General features: G+C 43.5%; 1 protein-coding gene across 9 annotated transcripts in view; it reads left to right on the forward strand.

Annotated features, from left to right (window-relative positions):
- The window catches only part of TSNARE1 (t-SNARE domain containing 1), a 500311-nt gene that overhangs the window by 147648 nt on the left and 325694 nt on the right, over positions 1-26969 (forward strand). For all 9 annotated transcript variants that reach the window (XR_015700647.1, XM_087739795.1, XM_087740277.1 and 6 more), the window contains one exon: positions 22468-22545. Coding sequence is in view for 8 of the 9 variants with exons in the window: in XM_087739795.1 (XP_087595921.1) it covers positions 22468-22545 (78 nt within the window). In the remaining variant the exon portion in view is untranslated. The remainder of the gene's footprint in view (positions 1-22467; positions 22546-26969) is intronic.

Genomic DNA, 26969 nt, shown 5'->3' on the forward strand with positions numbered 1-26969 from the left:
TTTGTTGCTACCCGCTTAGGGTAGGTTACCTTGCCTCTCAGCATCCCTACTTTAATTTGGCATGAAGCTCCAATCAAGCTTAGAGAGTTAATACTTGCATGGGACAGGGATGGAGGGGGAGCCTTTTGCAAGATGTACAATTGCCAAATAGAGGTAAGAAGGTCTAAATTTTTATTTCTCCTCTTGACAGGTTCCAACATGGTAAAGACCTCCCCTCCATTTGGTTTTTGTTGTCATTTTTACAAAGACACTATTGTTTTGCTAGTAAAATGGCATGGGTGGGAAGGGACAAAGTGACTCAGACAGCTCAGAACAGGAATATTAGCTTTGCAGAATGCGTATTATTTTATTATTTAGCCAGGCAAGCATTGTCATTAGCAAGGCAGGGGGAGAGAGAGGAGAGAGAGATGTTATCAACAAAATTGATTGTTTTTTTCTTTTATCCTTTCCTCTGGCAGAATAAAATAAATGTCTTTTCTTGAAGAAATATATATTTTTCTTGATTTCTAGAGGATAAACTTGAAGTTTAATTAGATTCAGTGGTGCAGTATTACTTCTCATCTGCTGATCACTTTAATTAAATTATTGCAAGGATTGGAGAGTATTAATCTAGTGGTTGGAGAACTGAGCAAGTGCTTGGGAAGTTTTGCGCAGTGATTCTTACCTTGAAACAATTTTTCTCTAACCGTACATGGCTCCATGATTCTATTTTCCTTCCTACTTATGCTAATAATCTGTTTTCCTGGAATATCAAGAAGATGGTATAATACCCAGAAGTCCATGAAACATGTAATACATTATGAAAATGATGTTCTACATTCATCAAAATGACACATACGTTAAAAACTCAACAATTTCATTAACAGCACACTTTGGATTTTCATGAGAAATTTGGAGGCTTTAGCAAAGATTTAGTAGCAGGTGCTTTTAATGTGCTCTCGTTCTAGGACGTCTCAGGAAAATATTTGCAATGAAAAAGTAATATGCTGTAAAATGGTTTACGTGTATCTGGGTGTACACGTAGCCACAAGACATGCATATACCTACTGTAATATGAAGAATTATCACTAATATTCTAACATTAACAAATGACCAGAAGAATTTAGATATTTTTGTTAATTTACTACCTTGCTTTGAATTCCTAAATAAAGTGTTGGGTGGGTTTTTTGGGGGGGCAGGGTGTGTTTTTTTTAAAGCAGTGGAGGATGAACAGGTCCTTACTTCATAGTGGCAAAGTTTCAGTCTATATGGGTAAATACTGCTATGATGCATCCTGCTGTTGAATGCAAGAGCCTGTGCCCTATGTATGTTAAATCCGCTGAAACTAATGGCAATATCTCAAGGCATTTCCAGGTTTATGAGAATATAGAGCCTGAGAGACTGTGCAATGCCTGGTTGTATTCTCACCGAAAGCTGTTTGTCATGGTTTTCTGTTCTGCTTTTCAAAGTTTCTTGTGGCTATTGGATAGCGCAGATGTCTTGCAAGTCACTAGAGCACCTGTATATAATGTATAATTCTATTGTATATAATACAGTATAATTTAAAATAATGCACATTTCTGTTTTGGTTGCATTGCCATCTTGGTATGTATTCTGCTGAGCTCAAACTTCTGTGGTTTCACCTCGTTTCCATCTACTCTTATGAGCTGCTCTGTGTTGTAGTAGAAGGAGACTGTCCATCCCGAAGGAGACTGTAGCTTGCCAAAAAAGCAAGGGCTTCACATGTCTTAAGGAAAGGGAGCTGCACCTGTAAACCAGAGGAATTATTTTACACCTATTGGTGTCGGGGGACAGGAAATATGTTTGTTATTATTGAATTGGACTAGAAACATCTGCAATGGTGGTTCCTTCAACCTTTGCTGTTGCCCACTGTCGGTGGCAGGTTGCACGGGCGTCCTTGCCAGAGCAGCTCCTCCTGCCGATGGGCAGCCAGGTTGGAGTGACAAGCTGTGAGACAGTTGTCACGGGGAAGTTTTCAGCTCTCTTGCTGCAGCTTTAATTAGCTCACTTTGTTGAGCCGATTGCCTGACAGCGAATCTCCTACACAGGCTTCCTCCTAAGTTGTGTTCATATGGACGTGATGGGCAGACACACTTGGCACAGCATCATCTTTCCAGCCAGGTGGCCGGTTGTTGCTGTAGAGCATAATTGAGCTGTAGGAATAAGCGGCTGCGTTTGTCCATGAACGAGGCTGCCTAATCTAGGAAAAGCATGAATGGGATCTTTACCTAATGCTCATTTTGGCACATAAAGGACCATTTCCCTCAACACGTGGCAGACGGGCGGTGGCCTTTCCTCTACCCCCGCCCTGAGGTCTCCCTGGCAGGGCTGGGAGCCTGCCTCTCAGACAGATTGATTGGTCTGTCCCATTGTGAAATCCAGCTCAAGTCAAAGTTGCTTTATTGACTTAACCGTAATTATTGCCAAATCTAATACACGGGAATTAAATGGCAATTATCCATTTATTTGAGCTGGCTTCTTCCTCCCTCAGTGTTTCATCTCTCTTTCGGCTTGCAGGCTGCTTTCGTAATTGAATGCTGCTCAGTGCGGCGCTGCCAGCTCTGTCTGGGTGGAGGGATGGGGGCAGCTCTTGATCCTTACTGGTAGGGGGAAGGCTGCCCGTACCAAGCTGAAGGCATGTTTGCTTGCAGGACTTCCAGACCCTTTACCATATTTCTGCCCACCTCCATGATGTGGACATCCCGACTCAGGGAGATTTCATAGAATCATAGAACGGTTTGGGTTGGAAGGGACCTTAAAGATCATCTGATTCCAACCCCCCCTGCCATGGGCAGGGACACTTTCCACTAGACCAGGTTGCTCAAAGCCCCATCCAACCTGGCCTTGAACACTTCAAGGGATGGGGCATCCACAACTTCCCTGGGCAACCTGTTCCAGTGCCATTTGCCTTGTGCATGCACGGTGCTGCTCTCCACAGCTCAATTGTGTCTCCCATCCCCTATCAGAGGTGGGCTGGTTTCTACAAAAAAAATGCCCTTCATGAGATGGGTGAAGAGGAGGTCCAATCGGATGATAGCTAGGCAAGGGACAGGAAATCTTTGCAGGGTTTTTTGGGGATCCTTATGGGTTTTCTCTAAAAAGACCGACATTTGATACAGATGTTTGTGTTGTGGAACCTGGGCTGTACCACATCCCTGCACATGAGGTTGCCCAGCCTTGACATAGGTAACATCTGACCTAGGTTCAGATGCCAGCCAGGGGTTAGAGAGCTCTTCTGTCTCATTGTGTGTCTTGGAGCTCACCAGCTACTGGGAGTTGTTTTCGAGCACTACCAAAATGCACCCAAGGAAGGTGGGAATGTGGGAATGTGGCTCCTTCATGCATGCAGCAAACATATTTCTTATTTGGTATTGCTTTTTTTTTTAGTAAGCTGTTTTCCAGGCAGTGCCTCACGAGCCTATAATCATTTCAACTGTGAGTGATTTTTGCTGTAGCTGCTGTTTGAGATTTTCACTGTTTAGAATAGAGGCGGAGGCTGTTTTGGGAATAGTATGCCCTCCACATCCCACCCCACCTCCCATCCATGTCCTAAGCTTTAGCATCAGTGCAAGAAAATGGGAGTTTTCTTGTAGCTGTAAAAATCAATGCTGTGATGGGTAATCATGTGCCAGGGCAGGAGCATCCCTTGGGGTCTTCTGGAGCATCTTCAATACAGATGCCATGTCCCAAGGGCTCAATTTGGAGACTACCAGGGTAATCTGGTCCCGCACTAGTGTGATGCTGTGGGCTGCTGGTGTACACTGGGTCTATGAACCTCTTTCCTGTGGGAAGAGGGATTTTTGGTGATTCCTCCCATAGCTGTGTAGTGGGGGAGTATACAAAACTTTGGGAGAATTTCACCGTTGCCGTGCAAAGTATCATTAGTAATGGCAGGATGGGAGCTCAGCATTCAAAAAGAAATAGGATTGTGCCTTTCCTCATGCCTTGGCTTATAGCGCAACACTAACTATCTGTGCTTTAATTATTGTGTGCAAAATACTACTCTGTAGCAGTCAGATGAATCTTGCTTATGGCCATTGAGCTTAAGCATTAAGCAGCCAATTCCTGTGTGAGGACAGAGAGACTGTAATAGAGCTCTGATTGAATTAACAAGCTTAAAAAAATGTACGAGGGCAAGGTATTCAGATGCCAGTGCATGGATACACTTTGTTTTTAAAACAAACCAAAACCTGTTTGAGAAATGTATGCCTCCAACTTTTTAATGGAGGCATGAGAATTTTAACTTTCCTTGTCTGTGAAGTCTGATTTTTTTTTTTTTTTAATATATTTTAAGACAATGGCATGGAAGTCCCCAGACATAATCCCAGCTCATTTAGACAGAGCATGCTTTCAATGACGCATTCCTGCTGGAAAATGCTCCTTTTTAAAGTGTTGTTTTCCACCTACTCAGCCAGTTTATAGGTGCAAAAGTTTACTGGAAGTTTTGAAATTCTGTTATTTAGCCATGATTCTGGGTGAAAATATGTCTAGTCTTGGCATTAATGGTAAGCAGCATTATATTTTTTTCTGGCATGTCTTTCAGCTCTTGCAATCATGGATTTTAAAGCTAGAAGGGATCATAAGATTATTTTATCAGTCTTTTTGGATCACCTGTATGCTAAGTACGCAGTGCAATATTATTCGATGTATATTCAGCTTCTTGCATCAGGAGGTTGTCTGGATTTACCAGCAGGATGGGTGGGAGGTGCTCCATCCCATTTTCAGCCAGGGGAACTAGGACCCAAAGCTTTTACTCCACCCACTCTTGCGGGCAGGATCAGAAGGATTTTCCCCCTCCATCCTCCATAGAAACAGGAGACAGGATTCACCGGAGTGGGGAGAGAGCTTCAGATGTTGCAGGTTACCTGTGCAGGGCCAGAACCAGGACTGGGACCATCACCCTGCTCTTGCCCTCAGCTTGCACAGAGCATGGCCCACAATCTGGTGAGCTCTTGTGCTCTTCTTGCTTGCAAAAATAACCCCAAATCTCAGCTGTGGAGGCCCAGAGACTGGAGCAGGTTTGCTTCATGTTCATTTGGGTGCCTGGCATGGATCTGCGGGGATAAAAGGGGACACAAAAGAAGCCCTCACGACTCAAGTGAGACCCCAGTCAGGGTCAAGCACACGTTTTAGCTGCACCAAATCCAGCAAGCAAGCAGCCTTGGGTTGGCTGTGGGTGGGAGCATTTTGGTGGATGCAGCTCCCCAGCAAGCACATCTTGCCTCGTTTAAATGCCTCGGAACAGAAGAGGTTTGGGATTTGGTAAACCAAAATGCTCTTGGTCTGGAGCAACATCAATACCAGCATGGATCAGAGCACTATGCACTGTGCTGTTAGCAAATCTCAACCTATATAAATTTACCCCGGGCTTGATCGTGTAGGTCTCATGCCTTTGCACTGTAAACAGATCCATAGTGTCTAATGACACTATGCTTAGCATGTTAGCTAATATTTTGATTATTTTGTACATGTCTTCTGTTTGATTAAGCACAGGTGGCCGAGGGGTGTGTGCACGTGTGCACCTGTGTGTGCATATGTGTTTTTTCTTCTTTTTTTATGCTTGGGACTGTTACACACTAAGACAAAACCAATTAGGTTTCTAGTTAATGCCTAGTGGCATCATTACAGAGGCTTTCCTCCTGAATATGCAAGCTTTTCCCCCCAGACATGCACACAACACCTTTGTGAGAAAGAAGCATTTTAGAGATGTCATTCTCCTTACAAATTGCTTCTCTCTTGGTGTGCTCTAATTATAGAAGCTGCAACGATGTGTGTGCACGCATGAAGGCGGCAGCAGGAATTTCAGATAAAATCAATTCACTTTAACTAACTGATATTAACTGCTTGGGCTGCTCGTTACAATGAACTGGAAGAGAAGTGCTGATTGACCTTCTCCTCAGATCTCAGGGGGATGTTAAACCATCTCAAGTGTGGAATTAGCACAGTGCAGGGAGTGGGATAGGAGTGTGAGTGAGTGAGACTGCCAAACTCTGATTTCGACCTGTTTTGAGGGAAGTTACCAGATGATGAACTTTCCAACCAGACAGTGAACTCATTGGAACTGAGCGGATGCTTAACTGCTGATCCCTCCCTTCTAGACAAGCCTTCAAGACCTTCAAGACTTCTTTTCTTTGTATCCAACAGGAGATATTTTCTGTTTTCAGGATGAATTGGCTACTGTGGCATTTTGCATGCTCAGTGTGGTCTTGTCCATGCTCTCCTGGATTTCATTCATCCAACATTCATCCAGTACTGACCAATCCAATACAGCAGAGAAGTCGGTCTGCAAAGCATCTCCTTTCCCAGTGGATCCATGTGCACCACCCAGTCTACATGAGCTGTCTCGTGGTCACCCAGTGAGGCTGGTGCAAGGGTAACACCTAGTTGCTGCAAGATGATGACAAGTCCGTGGGAGGCAACTTTTCAGCACCTAAGGATCTCTGGTTGCCCCTGAGCAGCACCATTTTACCCATTTGGGCAGCAATGTAGTCCAACTCCTGCAGAGTTTCTGCTGCACAGTGCCTGTCGCCTCTGCACAGCACAATGGGCTGGAAGGGAGTCCAGATATGTTTATGAAAGAAGCCTATAGCGCTTCTGATCCTTGGGTCTTCATTACTGTTTCTTTCAAGGAAGAAGATGAATGGCATGTTGAAGAACCACAGAATGGTTGAGGTTGGAAGGAACCTCTGGAGGTCATCTAGTCCAACGTCCCTGCTCAAGCAGGACCAGATTGCTCAGGACCATGTTCAGACAACAAATTGCAAGGATGGGCTGAAGCTTGCTGCAGCGGAACATGGGCATCGGGGATGTACCATCCTGGCAACAGAGACAGAGGGCATTTTGGGGGCCCTTCAGTTTCAACCTACTCTTCCTGAGGAGCAGCGAGGAGGGGATTTTGCCCAATGGGGGATGTGGCACATCTCAGTCTCCCTGAGTTGCTTCGTGAGATCTGCATGGCAGTGGCTGCTACTGACTTTAGAAGCAGTGGGTGGAAATAGCGTTCAGTAAGAGGCCAAGGGAGTGAAGGAAAGGAGGAGGAGGCAGAAGGAGATGAAAGGAAGAGAAGGCAGTCCAGCATCCCCAGATAGTCACCCCAAGATTGGTCCTCATTGAGTGGCCGCTCTGGCCACTCGGCTTGTGGATGGATAAACCCCCTGTCCCAAACATGCTAGGCACAGGCTCCAGCTGCCTGTGCCAAACCATTTAATGCTGGTTGATGCAACAGCAGCATGAGGGAATGTGGGGGAGCAGGGATTTGGCAGCAGTTCTATTTCTTCTGCAAGAACATTATATTTTATTATTGTAGTCCTGACATCAATGAAAATCCAGAGAGCCATTGCTGGCAACCCACTGCTAACGTGGTCAGATTTCCCATTAATAACAGCAACGGTTGTATGTGTGCAGACAATCAGGGTGTTAACCCTTTTGTAGTGTTTGATAGGGAGTTTGTGTAGGGAGGGGTTTCTTTGACCTCAGCTGTAGCAACATGTCATGGAAAGAGTGTCAGAAAATGATTGCAGAACTTTGCAAGGATGTGTGAAGAGAGGCTACAGGAGGAAGAGGGACATGGAAGAGTTCAAAATGATATTTCCTGGGTTACTAACAGAATGACTTCTACAGCCCTAAAATGAATGTCCACTGTGGGATTCCTTTAGATTTTCCAAAGGGACTGAAGGGTTAGCTCCTGTGGAGGTTGCGGGTCTCCAGGAGTTTTGCCCTTGGAGCCAAAACCTTTCAGCTGTGTTTTGTTTTTCACCACTTTGCTATGTCTTGTATGTGCATTTCTCTCTGCATGAGCAGTGGTACTGGTACTCAGTGGGGTGATGTAAATAATTGATTTCTATTTACTTTTTAAGTTTTTCCTCCTTATGGCTGATAAATATGTTTAGAATTTGTCTGAAAATGGAAAAAAGAAAGAAAAGTTGCACTGACTGAAATATTTGTGGAAAAAACCTCTTTTTTGCTAGTTTTCTTGTTCTTTTGGGGGTTTAAATGTGGGCAGATTTTGAGAATACGCAGTATTTTGGTTCAAAGTGTGAAAACATTTCCTTCTGAAAAGCTTGCAATGGGCTGCTTCAAGTATGGTAAAGGGAGGAAGAAAAAAACTTTCAGCTGAAACCAGGTTACTGAGTTTGTCATTTGTATATGTTGACCTAAACCAGAATGCTTTAGCTAATAAACCAGTTGTCTAAAAAATTTAATTCAGCCTTTTCTTCATCAGTTTCCTGTCACTTCCACTTTCTCATGCTCATCAGTATTGCAGTGCCATGGATGATTTTGGTTTTTTAGGCAAACACTTCAACCTATGTCTCAGTTTTATTTTGGAAGAAAGGGAGAAAGTCTATGTTCAAGTGCATAATAGAGTCTTTTTGATTAAGATGAAGAGCAAAATCTGGTCTGCAGATATTTAATGAGTCATGCTGAGAATGAGAGAGTGAAGTTCTGCTGAATTAAGCAGCAAAAGGCCAATTTTTGTCTTGCAACTGAATGCACAAATGGGCCTGAGGATGGATCAGTCCTGCACGTTAGGGCTGAGACCCAGTGCATTACACAAGCTGCTGTTTTACCCATAAGGAAAGGATATTCTTGGTTTTACGAAGGTGCAGAGGGCAATACAATAATCTCTAATAAATTTTAACACCCGTGCAATCTTTTTTATTTATTTTTTTTTTTTTGTGCAAGCATGGGTATAAAGTTCATTGTCCAAATCACATTCCAGGTGAAACAACTACATTTCTTCTGTAGCTTTACATAAACTTCTAAGGAACTCGTCTCTTATTTTTATTTTATTTTTTAGCACTATCATGGGCTGTGTTGTTCTGCATGGGTTAAAGGCTGCCTTGTAGGTTAACAGGTCCATGAGATTATTCCTGAAGTTGTCTTTGAAAAAGAAAAGCATTTTTTTCTAATCAACAAATAGCCGTAAGATGATGTTCCCCTCTACTTCTGTCTCAGTAGATGAAGAAGGACTGTTGATGAGTGTGTGTGTGCCTCTGTATATGAAAAATAAAAGACTAATTCTGTAATGTTTGCCCACATTGACCATCGCACTAGCGATGAACAATACGAGGGCTTCCCAGTAACTTGCTCAGGGTCAAAGAACTCAAAATCTGGTCCACGTCGATTCCAGGGAGAGACAGCTGAGCCTGTGCCTTTTGTACTAGTCGTTCCTTTCTAGTCAATAACTGCAGCAGTAGCTCTGTAACAAGAAACAGGACGTTTTATGGCCATTGCTACAACCTCTGCTGATGACTTGCAGCTCCCATAAGCTGTGGAGGACCAGATCTGTATACGATGTCCCACAGAAACAAACCTAGGAGACTTCCAGAAGTTATGGCAGATGGTATTTCATCTTCCTTTCTGAATGGCCTATGGCGTTTTGTACATATGGATTATAAAACCCTGCATGGGTTTTACGATTTCTTCCAAAAGAGCTAGTTCCTTGGGCCAGATGGTTTCTATTATGGTTAATCTTAGGTAAACAAAAGTAATTTTCCTTCCTTCATTCAGTAAATGTTGGGAAGGTGCATAAATTTTCATGAGTAAATTATTAGTATAGTTTTCTTATTTAAACATATAAAGACTACCAATAAATGGCAAAGGATGTATTGCACTTTTTCATTTCTCTTTAGGACATCAAGTAAGTTATCTTGCTCCTTTTTTGCTGGATAATTGAAGGTCTCCAGAAGAGGAGGGTGCATCAGTTGGTACTTTTGTTCTGAACTTGGAAATCTGCTCCAGCACTTGCACTACTGTCCATCTGCAAAACACTCTTTTTTTTCCCACAGATAGGTGCCAGCTGTCACATTGCTTGGTCACTGTTTCCCATTGCACATACTTTGTCTCTGTTTCAGTAATTTCTGCTATCCTATCACCCCAGATCTCACTTTCTCTCTCTGGGGCTTCTGGTGTGTAAAAACTCTTCATGCAGATCTCAATGACACTGCAAGGGCTCTCCAAGAATGTTGTATTTACATACTGCAGGTTCAATTTGTCTTCTGTATCCTTGAGATGGTCTGAAATTTTAGTCCTGACCAGAAAGGAAGTGATGAAGAGGAAGGAGACGGCAAAAAAAGGCGTTTTCTACACTAGAGACTCTTCAGCCTTGTGCTGGAACAAGCGTGGTTGACCCTGAAGGAAGCTTGCAGCTCCACTGGGGTCCAGCATTGCATCTTGCAACACCACCTTTTCCTGCAGAACTCTCATGCACATGCTTTCCTGTCCTCCTCCAACTCTTCTTCTCTATGGACTCACACATGCCAAGGGGCTGGGAAGAGACCAATTGACTTCATTGGGTGCCAGTGGCCAGAGCAGCAAGGAGAGCACTCCCTTCTCCCACCTTGCCGTTCATCTCCATCTGAGTGTCACCACTATTGATGCACTGAGTCTCATCTCTGTCATTGTTCCTGTTAGATTAGTGGTTCATGCCAACCCTGGAACCTCTCTGGTACGTTGGTAGTAAGGATTATCTCATGAATTATACATATTATCTGCTGGGATCACACATTCTTCTTCATTTTTTTTTACTAACCTTTTATCCAATATGCTTTGGAGGTCTTTTTGGTAAATGTAAAAACTTTAACATTTCAGGATTTTGTTTATAGAATCTATAATTTAAAAGGAGTGAAAAAACCACCTATTTACCTGGATGTTTTCAACTGGAAAGCTGTGGTAAGGTAATAGTTTTAAAGGTTTCTGTCTTTTATTCGTATGGCTGATTTTTCTGTTACCGCTTCCTTTCATGACATGGACTTAATCAGAAAAAAAAAAAAATCATCTACATTTTGTCATTAATAGCCTGGATCTTTTAAAAGATATTTTATAAGGCAATTAGTGCTGAGTGCATTAATAAGACCAGAAGAGAGACTGATTAAAAGCTAGTTTAAAAATAAAAACAGTATTTTGTAATTTTATCACCCATAAATCTTTAAATAACGACGTTTCAAAAATATTTGGATTTTTCATCTTTTTTGTTGGCTATTTTCACGTTACATTTCCAACAGCTCAGGCAGTGAGTGTAAGATTAATCCTTTCCACTTTGTTTTTCAGTCAATCCCTTTGCATTTTCACATACTGTTGGTGCTGGTGTCTGTGTTTGCATTAGCACAGGACTGCAGACTATCCTAGGAATATAGCAGTGCAAACAAAACACTGCTTTCACTCAGGTTTTGTTTATCTACTCATACCACATCATCATTAAACAAACCAAACCAAACCGTCAAACATCTTAAATTGCCTTTTTTTAAATGACTTGGGTATCCTTTTAAAAATACAGGCAGGCATCGCCTTAACGCTTGCTTCTGCTACTGCTTTGGAGCACGAGGAAGGGAACATGATGAGCCTTTCCGTTTTGGAAAGCAGGAAGCAATGGGATTTGATAGGGAAAGTTTGCAAATGAATTGGTATTTTCCAGTACATTGATTTATTGCAATCAAAAATGAATTGTCTTTTTAACTCTCTCCTAATCCACTACCAGCAAAATAAATGAATCAAAGTGCTTTGTTTTATTTAAAAGCTCCTTAACTGCGTCTTGGTAATACATCAGAATTATGCAAAACCTTTTAAAGTTTGCCTCCCCTTTGCTTAAAAATGGAGAAAAACTCTTAATTGTAAAACTGTCCAACCAAAGCCAAAATTCCACACTCTGCCAGAATTAGCAGCTTCTTAATCCATTGCACAGTTCCGCTCTGCACTTATCCTTCTTAAAATTTTACTTAAAATTTTAAGTCTATTTTGCAGTTAACCATCATGAAAAATCAACATTCTCCCTAATTCTCCTATCTGGACAAGAGCACCTCTACAAATGGGGATATCTGTGGCAAGAGTCGCCATCATTCTCTGAATTATTTAATTAATTTTGTAGATATTTGAGTGGAAGAAACAAGACTGAGAATCCCACCAACTCATTTCCCATGGGCTGCCAAGCTCACCTGACCTTCAAATCACTCTTAGCCATCATGTTACCACGATGAAGTGATGGGCTTTTTATTCTACTAATGGTCTTGTGAGTCTTTGACGTTTCCTTCTACTAAATCAACAAGAGCTGCTGTTTTTCTTGTTGTAGAAATTAGAAGGCAGTGTGGGGTCTTTTGTTTAGTTGGTTGCTTTTTATTTTTAGTTTTTTCACTGCTGCCTAATAAGGAGTATAGGATGAGAACAGATTTTTCTAGCAGCAATATGGTTTAATACAGATGAAGAGAATATCAGGTTTTGCACTGCAAGCCTCCATGCACTTTCTAGCATCTTTAACAAGCTTGAGAATAAAAGACTGAAAACCACAGACTGTAATGTGCTGCTGGAAAAGATCTGATATAGTTCTAGTGCCCTTTCAAAAGCAGGGAACCTGTTAATAATAAATTAAAATAAACTGTTAGGGTAATTATGTACTGAAGTTTGTTGATCGATTGGGACTTTTTCTGTTGAGCTTTGTTGGGCCCTCGCACCATGAGCTGGAAGCAGCCTCTATCCAGCATCTCTGCTTCATCTCACCTCTTTTGTTTTACTGTGTGGTGTATCCCATCTTCTGGGTGACACTTTATGCCAGCACCTTTCTCTAATGCTGTTTCTGATGCTGTCTGGGATGTCTCTGCTCCTTGTCAAGGTTTTCTGTGCAATCTCTCCAGGCTTTTAGTCATAGCTTTGCCATTCAGTCACAAAGTCTACCTTCAAAGCTGGAGCAAATTTGGGCAGGGCTGCTATTGCTTACATCTGGCTGCATGGAATGACGTGGTGCTCACCAAGAAGGACACCTCTCCACTCGGTGAAGAGTCAGTGCCCAGTGGGATCAGAATGAACGCGTGCGTCTCAGGGTTGGCTCTAGAGACAACTTCTTCTCTTAGTGGACTACTTGGCTGTCTCTCTTGCTTGCCTTAATACTGTGTGGGTGGGCTTGGGGGCTGTTTTTGTTGACTACTGCTATGAGATTGGTGGAGAGGTACCCTCTGGGACATGGATCCAAAGTAGTTTGGCAAAGCCAAACAATGAGTTGTTGGCACGGCTGCAAATCTCCTTGGCCAGGCTCTGTATACATGAGCTGATACGCTGGCACTGCCTGCTACCCTGGACGTGCAGGGCGAGCTCCAAGGCTGAGAAGATACCAGCACTGGCTGTGCACATAGAGTGTCTTGCTGCTCTCTTCTTCAGCAGTTGCTTATTAGCATATGTGCTAAAGAGGGAAACAAAAGAGAATAAAAACATCTCAACTAGATGTCTTAAATAGAAATAATGCAAAGCAAACCTGATTGAATCTTGATTGCACTGTAAAAAAATAACTCGTGTTTCCTTTCTCTGTGAACTGCTTCTTGCGGGTACACGGATATGCATTTTTGTGGCTGAGGACTTGGTGCTGTGTTTAGAGTTGCAAGGGGAGGTTTTCCTCATGGTAGGGGCAAGGATGATGGGAATATGGCAAAGCACCTCAGGGTATAATGCTCCATCCAGGTGGCTTAGGGAAAAACTTCTCTCTTGGCTGATTCAAAATGGCAGTGCACAGATTGTGTGCAGCCCCTTTCCTCAGCTAGGTTGTAAAGGAGATAGTGTCTTAATTCTGTATCTTCTTTAATTTCTGAGGTTGACTTTCACTACAAGTTAATGCCCACCCTTTTCCTTCTCTTGATTTCTGTAAGGGCTGCTTCTTCATGCCTGGGTTGTCCCTTGTGATGCCTCCTGTGCCAGCAGTACACAGTCACTTGCCAAGCTGCAAAGTCTCGGTCCCACTGCCCGATACCTCACCTGTATGGGAACCTTTTGTCTGAATAGCCTCTGTCCTTGGCTTCTTAGGATTTCCTTGGCATAGGCTCTGTATTTATCTTTTCTTTTGGAGATACGGATTGTATATATATTTATAGCTTTATTTTTTTTCCTAGGAGATTCCAAGAAAGAGCCATGCTAAGCTCCAGTTAAAACTTACTAGCTCTACGAGGAACACTTGTGCTGGGGACACTGTGCGTTGCAATTACTCCTCTGGGGACATGTTAACTAAAGCACAAATCTCAGAGGCTTTACAAAGGTTAATGAAACTCTACTTCAGAGAGCACAAGGAAAAAATGTACGCCTAGATGGGATCCTGACGAACCTCAAATTATTCTTCCAGCCTGCTTTACCTCCTTGGTATTGTGCACTCTGTCTCCTTTGGTCAACTTGCTATAGCTATGGTAGGTCTCTCAAAGAAAAAAAACAAACCACTGTTCTATTAAAGTAGATGTGTTTTTTTCTCTCATTTGCTCTATATTTTTTCTAGTGTATCTCATGGCAGAGTAAGGTGGGAGTAAGGTACTTCTTCAGGGCAAGGCTGTGGGGTGAGAGACCTCCCACCTTTTCGGTTTTCCCTTGGGGAGAGGAGGAGGAGGCAGGTACTAAACATATCTTCCTTTCAGATGGGTGGGACAAAATGGGTTCTTCCAGCTGAGATACCTTCAGGTAGAGCTTCATTTCTAAAACTAGGAAAATTTTATTTTGTATGTTCAGGAGAACTTGACCAACCCAGTAAGGCGATTTTAAAAAAGTGAACAGGAGTTTGAGTCTTAATGCAAACAGAAACACCGAGGTTACCCATAGGTAATTAAGTCTTTTAATCCACTGACCCCACTGTGTGAGAATGGGGGTTGGAAGAGGATTGATGCCAACACCAGCTTCATCCCATTAGTTAAATGTGTAATCCCCTTGGTGCCCCTCTTTGTGCTGTGGCCATGCTGAGGAGACCCAGGTCTTTTGCAAGCCACTGCACAAATCCACAGCAAAGAGCTTCAGAGCGTTGCCACGTGAAACAGCATCACGTTTTCTGATCCTGATGAAAAGCATGTTGCCTGATGAGTGTGATTTTTGCTTACATTTCCCTTTATCACTTATTTCACTCAAACTTCAACAGGAGGAAATAAAAATCTCCTAAGCTTGCATGCCAGGAGCAACTTTGCAACATTAGACACGATGCTGCTTCTTTCATTCCTTTCCATTTCCCTTTCTATTTTAAGCTCTTTTCCTTGAGGAAAGGAGCCTTGTCCAATCGTGCTCTTGGCCAATCCTTTCTATGCTGGTACTTGTTGAAACTTTTTTGACCAGTTTCAACAGAAGAGCAGAGGTCATGAGTATAAATGAGGTTCCTGTGGTTTATGTGAAATGGAAATGCAGCTGAAGACAAAAACAGTATTCTGACTGTGGAAGAGACCTAGGGCTGGTATGAAGCATGGGATCAGACACCAGAGAGTCCCCAGGGAGGAGCACCCTGGGAAGCTGTTGAGTACTGGTGGCCAGAGGACTAGTCTGGGGTGGGTGTAGGAGTCTGTGCATCCACCAGTCCTTGCTTGTCTGTTTTCTGTAGCATTTTCTTTTTCCCATGACAAGCTGCTGCTTTGTCTTTACTCTTTCTCTTTCCCTCTTTGCCTCCTTCATCTTCTTCCACCTCTTCATTTTTAGGTCAATTGTTGTGGAAAAGCTAAAACAAAGACATGAATTTAGCATGTCTCTTACTCTTGGGCTAGCAGCCAGAAATCAAACTCTTTGTCTCCCTCGAGTTTGATTTCCTAGTGCCAGAGACTCTCATTGTGGATCATGGTCTTCAATAAAGAGTTACTCGCTTGGATAACTTAGGTCAATGCTGTGAAAACTCTTCAAGGGGAGAACTGAAGCCTTGCAATGTGTCCCCTCGTCCTGGGGAAGGAACAAGGTGCTTGATGGGGGAGACATGTCCATTCAGCTGGGTTGGGAAGGGGTTAAACCACAGGACTTGAATCCAGGTGATGCTTAATCATTATTAATAGAGGCAAAGTGAGGATTTGGGGTGGATGGTTTTAAATCTCAGGGAGGAAGTTGCTCCCTACCTGCACTTTACTCTTTACAGGAGTTTCAGGGTCTAAAAGGGGAGTCTGGATACCAAGTAACTTCCTGCTGGAAGTTTTTTCAGCAAAAGATGATGTTATAACTTCAGTTAAAGCTTTCAAATGAGCGAAGATGCAGAGGCAGGAACTCTGTGACTGTCTTTTACAGAGCACAGACATAGCTCTCGGTGGTTCATTGGGGATAAATACATTACAATTCTGAGGCGTTGAGCTGCTTTACTACAGCCATGTTAAGTATTGTAAGTAGAAAGATTGAATGCTTGTCCTGTTTTTCCCTTTTTTCCCTTTTTATTGGAGTTACTGTAATTATTGCCTCTTCTTTTCTGCAACTTCTGGGTTATTTTGGGTTTGCTACAAAATTGAGTTCAAGGAGGCAATTGACTTCACCTGGCTGCAGAAAAGCCATTAGGAGCTTCAAATTAGTGTGAAATAATTAATAGGCAAAGAAGATTAATGTGGGGAACACAGGCAGTTTTCATTAACATTAAGCAAAAGGGTGGTCCTGTAGATACCTTTACCATGCATGTTGTCCTGGCTCTCTAGCTATTCCTTTTGGGTGTTAATTATATCCACGTCACTAGAGACAAGACCCTGTAAGCCTGCTCAGGCTTCACATTTGGCTTGTTTTGAAGAGGAACCGAAAGACATTTCTGCTTGCCACCTTGCTTGGATTTCTCCTTCCCCTGCCACAACCGCTGTCGGGGGTGGTTGAAGCTGATGACTGGTTGTGAGCCCCGGGGATGCCCATGTGCATCAGCAGCATTTTCTCCCTCCTGAGCCAGATGGGGGGAAGCAGACCACAAGCTCCCAGGATATATTTTGCTCCAAGCACTGACACCACATCCCTCCATTGGCCAGTCCTCGTCCCGAGTGGCTCCTGTAGACAGAAGTGTGATGAAGTTGAGATTATAACTGCACTGAAACATGGAAAGCAAAGCACTCTGAGTCTCCACTGGAATAATGGTTGCAAAAGTCATGTGTGAGGCTTGTATGGGTTTTTAATGTGCTCAACTGCTCTCTACAACTACCTGAAAGGAGATTGTAACAAGGTGAGTGTTGGTCTCTTCTCCCAAGTAACAAGTGATAGGACAAGAGAAAATGGCCTCAAGTTGCACCAGAGGAGGTTTAGATTGGGTATTAGGAAAAATTTCTTCACCGAAAGGGTTGTCAAGCACTGGAAGAGGCTGCCCAGGGAAGTGGTCGAGTCCCCATCCCTGGAGGTATTTAAAAGACGTGTAGATGTGGTGCCGAGGGACATGGTTTAGTGGTGGGCTGGACTTGGCAGTGCTAGGTTTATGGTTGGACTCGATGATCTTAAGGGTCTTTTCCGACCCAAATGATTCTATGATTCAGTTTCCTTTTTTTTTTTTTTTTTTTTGGTGCTAGTCCAAAGTGCTAGGGGTAGCACAGAGGTCAGGATACCACCTCCACCCAGCAGATAGGTATGAGGTGGTGTTGCATGTCTGGATTTAAACCTGGTGCAATCTCACTGATTTTTGCCTAAAGGAAGCAATTTCTGGGATAAACTATTCCTGGAACAGCTCCTGAGTTTGTCTTGGCAATACAGAGCTGAGTAGCCAGCTAACAATAAAATACGGTTTGTTCCCTCAATCTGTTTTATTTACTGGTGGACATATTCCCTTCAAGGTTCATTTTGAGGCAGTTTGCTGGGATGACAAGATGGGGAGGGTTAACAACAGGGAGAGGGCAGCAAAGTCTGGTGAAAGGGATGTCTACTCCTCCTCCTCCCTCTCCGTCCCTCCTCAGTTCGCTGTCAGCATTGTCGGACAAGGAATATCTCGTACTACACACAGGCAGTTATCAGATGATGGCATGCAACTATTTTTCTTGTGAAGGAAAGGGATTTTTGGTGCAATAAATAAAATTAACGCATGAACCACAACAAGAAAAAGAAAAGCCAATAAATGCATTTCCAGGAGTGCAGCAAGGTGGGTTACAAGGTAGTGGCTCTATCTCAAGCTGCACATTTCCTTAAGTTCACATTTGCAGCTGAGGTCTCCCGTTGCAGGTGGCCAGAGCACATATAAAAACACTTTGCTTTGGTAGAGAATGTACTTAAAAGCTCACTCTTTCCATTTGCTGCACTCACCTGTAGCTTTTCAGGCCAAAGACAGAAGAATTAAGAAACAGCAGGAAAATATCAGAAATGTCAGTGTTGATTGCTGCTGCTTTAACAATTGCAATAAATATAACACGTCATCAGTATTTGCTAGGTGGGGAGAAGGTTGAGCTGATAGCAGAAGTTGGGTTTTCCTGTCTCCTGCCAAGGGCATTCTGCTGGAAAGCAAATGGGGGAAAATAGCTGGAACCTGTAAAAATGTTTTTGGAAATATCCAGTTAAGGAAGTGGAGGAGAAGTGATTTTCACATAGGATTCTGTAGTGTATCCACCAAAAACCCTTCACAGCTTTCAGGACCCACAGTGTGAGTAAAAGTCACCTTTCCCCAGTTGTGGGCCTGAACTCTATTAGCAGTGGGGCATACAAAGTATTTACTGGATATCGGCAACCTCATATTCCTTCTTGGGGAATCGTAATATTTTAGCACTCCCTTTATGTAGTCAAAGATGTTTAATTTTTTAGTAGACACAAATGTACTTCACATTCACTTTCTTTTGCAGTCTTGGTATGTCTTCACTTAGCTTGGCAGTACAGATGCATTTTTGCTTTGCTTTCTGCTGCTGTTTTTAAATTGTTTTGCTTGTCTGCTTGAACTGCTGAATCCTCCATGAATAGTTACAACATTTCTGCTTGATGTGTGGAAGCTTGAAATTGGAGCAGTTAAAACAAGCTTCTTGTTACTATTTTCTTTTCTTTTCTAAAACAAAAATAAAATAAAATCAGAACTGGCAGCATGCTGTAACGTGAAATAAAAGTCCAGGGGCAGGCAATTGCAAGCCAGATTCAATGCAGTTTTCTCAGCTAAGCCATTCCCTGAGCATTGCATTTTCAAAGTAATTGTTTGGAAATTCTGGCCAAAGGTTGCATCTGCCTTTATTTATTCATTTAATTTGCACTTGTTTGAGGTGTGGGGTTGTCGTGGCGCTCTCTGTTAGATATTTATGGATTGAGATTTCAGGCCGTTGAGGGGGAGTTCATCATTTTACAGTCTTCTTGCATTTGGCTAAAATAAATATTCTGAGGCTTAAAAAGTATTTCCATGTCTTCAGAGTATGATCCTCACACATTGTCCTATTGAGTTTTGCCTCTTTTCCATTAGGGAAATGCGGTACAGGGTGAGCAAATTGGTCTCCCCATGGCCACCCAGGGGAATCCCAGCCTCCCAAATTAGCACCTGAATTTCTCGGTAGTTTTTAACTTTGTGGACCAATTCTGGACACGCAGTGTTGCTCAGTGTTTCTTTCTTATGGTGTTGCAGGGACTCCAGAATGCAGGCGTGCATGGTCTGTGCAATGAAATTGGTGTTTCTCCTGCCTTTTGCAACATTTAGGATATTTCATCTTTGCTTTTGGGGTGGTTTTGGCATTTTGAATGACTCCCCAGGGGTTCCTGCTGGATGCTGTGAATCTGCAGGCGTGTCCCTGTGTGGGAACACATTGAAGTCTGCAGTCCATATTGGGAGGGGTTAATGCAATACTGTTCCTAGCTGGGTGCTTATAATTGAGGAGTTGAAAGAGTTTCTAGCCCTTGGTTTGGTTGCATCATGGTTCATCTGAGGCTTCATTTAGCAAAGTACCTAAGTGCATACGGACTCAGGGTCACTGGGCCAGGCTAAAAGTCTGTTGAAGCAAATTCAGTGTTCTAAGGAAAGAATGGAAATAAATAGGCAAATAAACCCTTCTCTCCCTAACAAAAAAAACCCAACCAAACAAACAAAAAAACAAACACCCATCCAAAACACCTCAATCACAAATTGTGTGGACCAGTCCTCTCAGCACATGCAATTGGAAATTTAGCCAAGCTGAAGCCATGTCCTGGCCACCCATCCTCCCATATTACTAACTAGGAGCTTGTCAACACACTGAAAAGCCAAGAAAAGCCTCCCAGATTTCATGAAAGCTGTATCTTATTAGTAACAAGTGAAATTCCTGGGGGACAGGTAAGCCCAGGCTAATTTCTTGTGTTATATAGCCTCATATATAAAGCAAAGGAAAGGAGTGCCTGGGACAGCTGATTTAAGAGGAACTGCAGGAAGAGAAGAGTGGGAAAATCTCTAGCACTGAACCCCTATGCATTTGGATTAAACACCATTTAATGCCCTGGATTTGTGTCAACCTGACACACTGATCCAAGACTTTATTTATGGCTGGTACAGGGCTGAATCGTCTCACATGAGTGCTGCTGTGGGTGAGATGTGTGAGAAGCGGTAGAAAATCACCTGTTTGTGCTGCTTGGATGTGGAGCTTGTCCTCAAGCACCAGGAGATGCATCCTTAGGACTAATCTGAGCAGTGCATCAAGCGGGCTTCTTGTTTTGTACAATATTCATGGTTTTCACCTTGCTCCATTGCTGACTTTCCGCTCTTGCAAATGCAGAATGGGCGCATGGTGTTTTAACAGCTTAGGATAATCTGGTTAAGGGATGCAGAATACGTTGTAGTTATAGTCTGCTGACTTGAAAATATGAATCGTAGCCCCTGTTCGAGTTTCTGTAATGCTTTGGCTCAGAGGAGCGGCTTGCTAATAGCAGTGGCTGTTTGAATGCGCTGTTGTGTCGGGTGGACAAGCCTTGCAGTGCTTTTGGGCTTGACCAGAGTTTCAGGTAGAGCAGCTCCTGGGAAATCTGCAAAAGCTGAGCCAGGTGAGAGGCAGAATAGGGCTAAACCACTAACTAACCTGGTCTCCTTCTATGACAAGGTGATCTGCTTAGTGGATGAGGGGAAGGCTGTGGATGTTGTCTCCTTGGACTTTAGTAAGGCCTTTGACACTGTCTCCCACAGCATTCTCCTGGAGAAGCTGGCTGCTCACGGCTTGGATGGGTGCAATCTACGCTGGGTTAAAAACTGGCTGAATGGGCGAGCCCAGAGAGTGGTGGTGAATGGAGTCAAATCCAGTTGGCGGCCGGTCACAAGGGGTGTTCCCCAGGGCTCAGTGTTGGGGCTGGTCCTGTTCAATATCTTCACTGACGATCTGGATGAGGGGATTGAGTGCACCCTCAGTAAGTTTGCAGATGACACCAAGTTGGGTGGAAGTGTCGATCTGCTGGAGGGTAGGAAGGCCCTACAGAGGGACCTGGACAGGCTGGATTGTTGGGCCGGGGCCAACTGCATGAGGTTCAACAAGGCTAAGTGCCGGGTCCTGCACTTCGGTCACAACAACCCCATGCAACGCTACAGGCTGGGGGAGGAGTGGCTGGAGAGCTGCCCAGTGGAAAAGGACCTGGGGGTGTTGGTTGACAGCCGCCTGAACATGAGGCAGCAGTGTGCCCAGGTGGCCAAGAGGGCCAATGGCATCCTGGCTTATATCAGGAATAGTGTGGCCAGCAGGACCAGGGAGGTGATGGTGCCCCTGTATTCGGCACTGGTGAGGCCGCACCTCGAGTGCTGTGTTCATTGTTGGGCCCCTCACTACAAGAAGGACATGGAGGTGCTGGAGCGTGTCCAAAGAAGGGCAACGAAGTTGGTGAAGGGTCTAGAGCACAAGTCTTATGAGGAGCGGCTGAGGGAACTGGGATTGTTTAGTCTGGAGAAGACGAGGCTGAGGGGAGACCTTATTGCTCTCTACAGCTCCCTGAAAGGAGGTTGTAGCGAGGTGGGGGTCGGTCTGTTCTCCCTACTAACAAGTGATAGGACGAGAGGAAACGGCCTCAAGCTGCACCAGGGGAGGTTTAGGTTAGACATTAGGAAAAATTTCTTCACCAAGAGGATGGTCAAGCATTGGAACAGGCTTCCCAGGGAAGTGGTTGAGTCTCCATCCCTGGAGGTATTTAAAGAACAGATAGGTACGGTGCTTGAAGACATGGTATAGATGGACTTGGCAGTGATAGGTTGACGGTTGGACTCGACGATCTTAAGGGTCTTTTCCAACCTTGACGATTCTATGATTCTATAATCTGGGCAGCGGCAACAGCAATTCCTGGCACTGACACGTTGACCCTTGCAGTTGGGCTCTCAGGAAGAAACAAGAAGAAGGGGAGCCTCTCTTGGGGGCTGGAAGATGACTGTGTGGAGGACCCATCTGGGCTCCCATCTCCCTCCTGCCCCAAAAGTTTTGAGCCCACAGAGGAGTTGCAACTCTGCTCACTGCTTCCTCCCCTTTTCTGAAGGCAGGACCTGCTTGCATGCCCTCCTGCTCTGGAAAGCAATGGTTAACCATGCTGTTGTGCTTGCAGTTTCTTGTTCATTCATGGCTCTGATACTCCCGGTTGATAAATGAGCAGAAATCATTTATATTCCAATTGCTAGTAATTCCTACCAATGCTGTCTCAGTCCATGTGGGCCACATCTGGTGGTGCTGGGTAGGTATTTGCCTGTCCAGTGCAAGTTGCATGATAAGACACTGTATAAGGCTACATCAGACCACCTACTCGGGCTAAATTTCTGCAGTGAGGAGGAACCTGCATCCCCCTTCAAAGGATCATCTGGGAGGTGAGCCCCTTTCAAAGCGATCAGTGGTCTCCAGTATTAATATGTCTTCTCCCTTTTTGTCTTCACAGCCACCCAGATTGATCCCAGCGAACTACAGGAACTTTTTCAGGAGACTTCAGCCAACGTCTTCCGAATTAACTCCAATGGTGCGTATAATGAAAGGTTTCCTAGTCAATTGTGTGCTGTCCTGCTGAATGACTCGTGTGCATGTACACGGTATATGGCAGCTCCTGTTGTCAGGGAGCAAATATTAATGCAGTTTTTCTGCTGCTGCATCTCACGAGCACCAGCACATGTCCAATACACAGTTCTTTATAAGATGTAAAAATATTCCACCATATGTTCCATTAAACAGGCACAGATATATTCCAGTCCTTGCTGAGACCACATCCTTTTCTATTTTTAATTGTGTCATCTGTTACAATAGGGAGTTAGAGCGCAGAAAGGTGGAACAAGCCAGACTCATTTTCTAATGTGTTGCAGCACTGCTGCGTTCAGAGCCTGTCATATGAGCTTGCAAAACATCTATCTCCCTTATAAAAACACCAACATCAAAACTCTTCTGTTATTCTTCATTCTGTAGATTGAGCGTGGATGCTATTTGTGCTCATGTCTCCCTGGACCCTAGAGATGCAGAGTGCTTCCCTCCTTTGGAGACATGCTCTGGTTCATCAGTTTTGTTGAGTTGGACTGGAAGGATGTATTTTGCAGATAGATATAAACTAACATTGCTGAATGGTAGTTAATGTCATGGTATCCCAGTTCTAAAATTCACTAGTGTCAGACAGGGATCTAAAATGATCAGGTGCTGATTTTATGGTGGACCTTGAAATTGCTTCTGAATCACCTGGACCATTTTACTCTCTGGTCTGTTCTGTGTCTATGGGGACTGGGTGACAGAGAAAAGAAAGGATCTTAGTACCTCCTTATTTCTGTAATTATTTCCCCATGTGTCCAGGGGTAAGGCCCCAGTCCTTGTAGCAAGGAATCCTTGCTAGAAGAAGGATGGGAAGTAAAACTGAAACAGTCGTCTTCTTTAGAGGAACTGTGTATGCTCCATCTGCCAGGAAAATCCAAGCACCAATTTTTCTATGACTACAAGGGGTTGGTAGGCTTGAGTTTACTTTTGACAATCATCACCTTGAGTTCAGGACCTCCTGCAACATGGATGTATGTCATGGCTTAGCCTCAGTTGGCAACCAAGCACTTCACAGCCACTCACTCGCCCTCCTACCCAGTGGGTTGGGGGAGAGAATCTCAAGAGCAAAAGTAAGAAAACTCATGGGTTGAGGTGAAGACAGTTTAATAATTGAAACAGAATAAACCAAAGCAATTAATAATAATAATAGTAAGGAAAACAATGAGAGAGAGAAAAACAAAACTCAGGAAAAACAAGTGATGCAACCACTCACCACCTACCGACAGATGCCCAGCCCATCCCCAAGCAGCAATCACTGCTCCCCAGCCAACTCCTCCCAGTTTCTATACTGAGCATGACATCATACGGTATGGAATAGCCGTTTGGTCAGCTGGGGTCAGCTGTCCTGGCTGTGCCCCCTCCCAGCTTCTTGTGCACCTGGCAGAGCATGGGAAGCTGAAAAGTCCTTGACTTGTGTAAGCACTGCTTAGCAACAACTAAAACATCAGTGTGTTATCAACATTATTCTCATACTAAATCCAAAACACAGCACTGTACCAGCTACTAGGAAGAAAATTATCTCTATGTCAGCCAAAACCAGGACATGCAGCCCAGGATACTATTCACCTTCTTTGCAGCAAGGGCACATTGCTGGCTCGCGTTCAGCTTGGTGTCCACCAGCACCCCCAGGCTCTTTTTCCCGAGCTTTTCCTTGAGAAAACTCCAGTGCTGTGACCTGGGCTTGTGGCCACTCTGGCAGCATGAACCTCCCAGCTGTGATCACTGGTACTTTGCTTACAGATGAGTGTATAACCATATTATAACACACAGAAATACCTGTATTATCATCAATCTTGGTTACTCCAGCACTAATAGTTTTACCTTGACAATGGTAGTGATGAATGGTAGTAGCACTTCTGCTACCAAACCAAGGGTTCAGTGTGACATTTTACAACCTGCTCACGAGTCTGTGTGTGTTATTAATACCCAAGCTAGCCAGGTTAGGGCTGACTTGATATGTCTGTGTGCTGTAGTCACAACTTCTGCTGTAGTGGAGTTTATCCTGAGAAATCCTGAAGATAGTGGTGCATCTTTTTTGAAATGCCACGATCCAATTTCTATTTTTATTCTTTGTTAGAATTGCATTAATCCATTCAATTAGGTTTTGAGCACTTTCTGGTGGTCTTTGTTTCTCCTCTTGAGATGGTACAGAGTGCGTGACGCTGTGCTTTCTGTTAAGAGTTGCCTGTGTTGAGTGCTCTGTGAAGCAGGTAATGACAGTGCCTGTACTTACAATTATTTTGCAAAATTGGAGAGGGTACAGAGAAGAGTTATGACAACTGTTTGAAGTCTGCAAATCAGACTTTAAAATGCATGCTATCTAAACTTCTGTTTGAGACATCTAAGAGGACTTGATCATGGTGTGTAAGTACCTCTCTGGGAAGAAAGACATCAAATAGATAACATAGGGCTCATTAATCTAACATTCTTGCACATAACGAGATCAGGAGATAGGAGTCAAAGCTAGACAAATTCAATCTTTCTGTATGAGGATAACTAGCCATTAGAGCTGCTTATTGAGGGGATGTGATGGATTTGTCATTGCTTCAAACCTTTAAATCAAGATGTTAATGTATTTTTATAAGATATACTTTAGTCCAGCTACAGTCTTGATGTAGGAGTGATGGGACAAAATTTTATGGTAGGAAATCAGATTGGATAATCAGAATTGCTCTCTTTGGCCTTTAAAATCTATGAATCTATGAATTTATAATGCTTTTTAAAGTGCTTTTAGGTTGAAGAAATGCCCATAAGATACTCTACTGTTGTTGCTCTGTTCACCGCCCATATTACTTTTTGTCTGCTAAAGTCAGTTTCATTCGGTTTGTGTGTGGCTTCTTCATAGCCTTTTCCCCAAAAGTGGGTACAGCTTTTCAAGAGAGGGATGCTGAGTGTATGGCTAAAATTTTGCAGAGCTAGTCCACGTTAGGCAAAGAACTTTTCAGGATTATAAAATGGGAAAGGATGCCCATGATCTCTTCTGCCCTGTACAGCTGTACCATATGGTTTCTTCAGGAAACCCAGCAAGCTCCATCTCAGAGCATGTAGCAGAAGTCACTGCTGTTGTTTGTGTACCACCATGCAAGCGGCTGAGCAAGGAATGAGTGGCTGCATTGCAGATGTTCACCAGATGATGGTTTGTACTCCTGTTGCGCTGGGCATGGTGTGTTGAACATCCTTCAGCGTTGCATAAATCCAATCACAGCTCCCCTTTTCCCTCTTTTCCTGCCTTACCCTGGCCCCTTTGCTGTTTTCCAGGTTCCTCAATGCATTTGGAGACCAAACTATGCACCCGAAATGCTCTTTTCCCCCTTGGGATGCTAAAGGTGTCATGAGCTCCCCATGTTGTGCCTTTGTTGTTTGAATCCCCAAAATGCCAGGTTGTGAGCAGTCTCAGCTATATTTTTTCTGTCTTTGGAGAATGACTATTTTTAATGAAACAAGCAGTCAACTTTGTACTGGGATTTCAAAGCATCATTGATTTTTATTGAATAACACTACAAAAGTAATAAGCATTGCATACTTTGTCCCTCTTTGCTCTCCTTACTCTTTTTGCAGGAGTCTAAGCCTTTCGGGTGACTTAAATTCTTCTTGGGCCGTTCAGGACTTGCCTCCTGATGCAGGGATATCTTTGTAGCTCTGAGCTGATCTTGGCTGATTTCATGTATAAATGCCTCCTGCTCCCTTTTTTCTGCTACAAAAATGGAAATCTTCCTCATATGTTGAATAAAAATCTTAGCCAGGACAGTTGGTTCTGTTTATGTGCTACTGGATCACTCTCTGGCCAGGTCATGGACTTAAAGTCTGTAAAGACTTTTCTTTTATCTCATCTCTTACAGAAGTGTCAAGGGGTAGAGAGAGCTTTTTCCTATTCTTTGCATCTGCTTTCTTTCTCTCTAATTCTTTGGGGGCTGTCCCTGTTGAGCATAGGGCAGTTTGATAGTGCTGTGACTTATGTGAGTTTTATGGGGTTTTTGTTTAGTTGTTGTTTCCTTTTGGGGAAAAAAAAACCAACAACACAAAAATAAGCTCAAGTACTGGTTGAATTTGTCTTATTGATGGCATTTTTTTTCTACTTACTTTTATGAAGGTTTTGCATTTCTTTTGAAGTACGGCTTTTAGCTGCCTCTCAGTAAATGCCTTATAAATAAGTAAAATAAATAACACTCGTAAAAAGGGGTTGGTTTGGTGCATCATGTCTAGAGGGCTGATCAGTGGAGGATATACTGGAGGAATCAGACTTGTTCTGGCCAGATGGAGAACCTGAGTGCTCTAATGGGTCTCCTCCCTCTCTAATTCCTGTTACTTGCTCATTAATGACTCCCCGTGACGGGTTGGTGCCATGCACAATCCCATTACCTTGATCTGAGA

This window comes from Nipponia nippon, unplaced genomic scaffold (assembly GCF_047370975.1).
Source record: "Nipponia nippon isolate SJK-2023a ecotype South Korea unplaced genomic scaffold, ASM4737097v1 scaffold_1, whole genome shotgun sequence".
Taxonomy (NCBI): Eukaryota; Metazoa; Chordata; class Aves; order Pelecaniformes; family Threskiornithidae; genus Nipponia; species Nipponia nippon.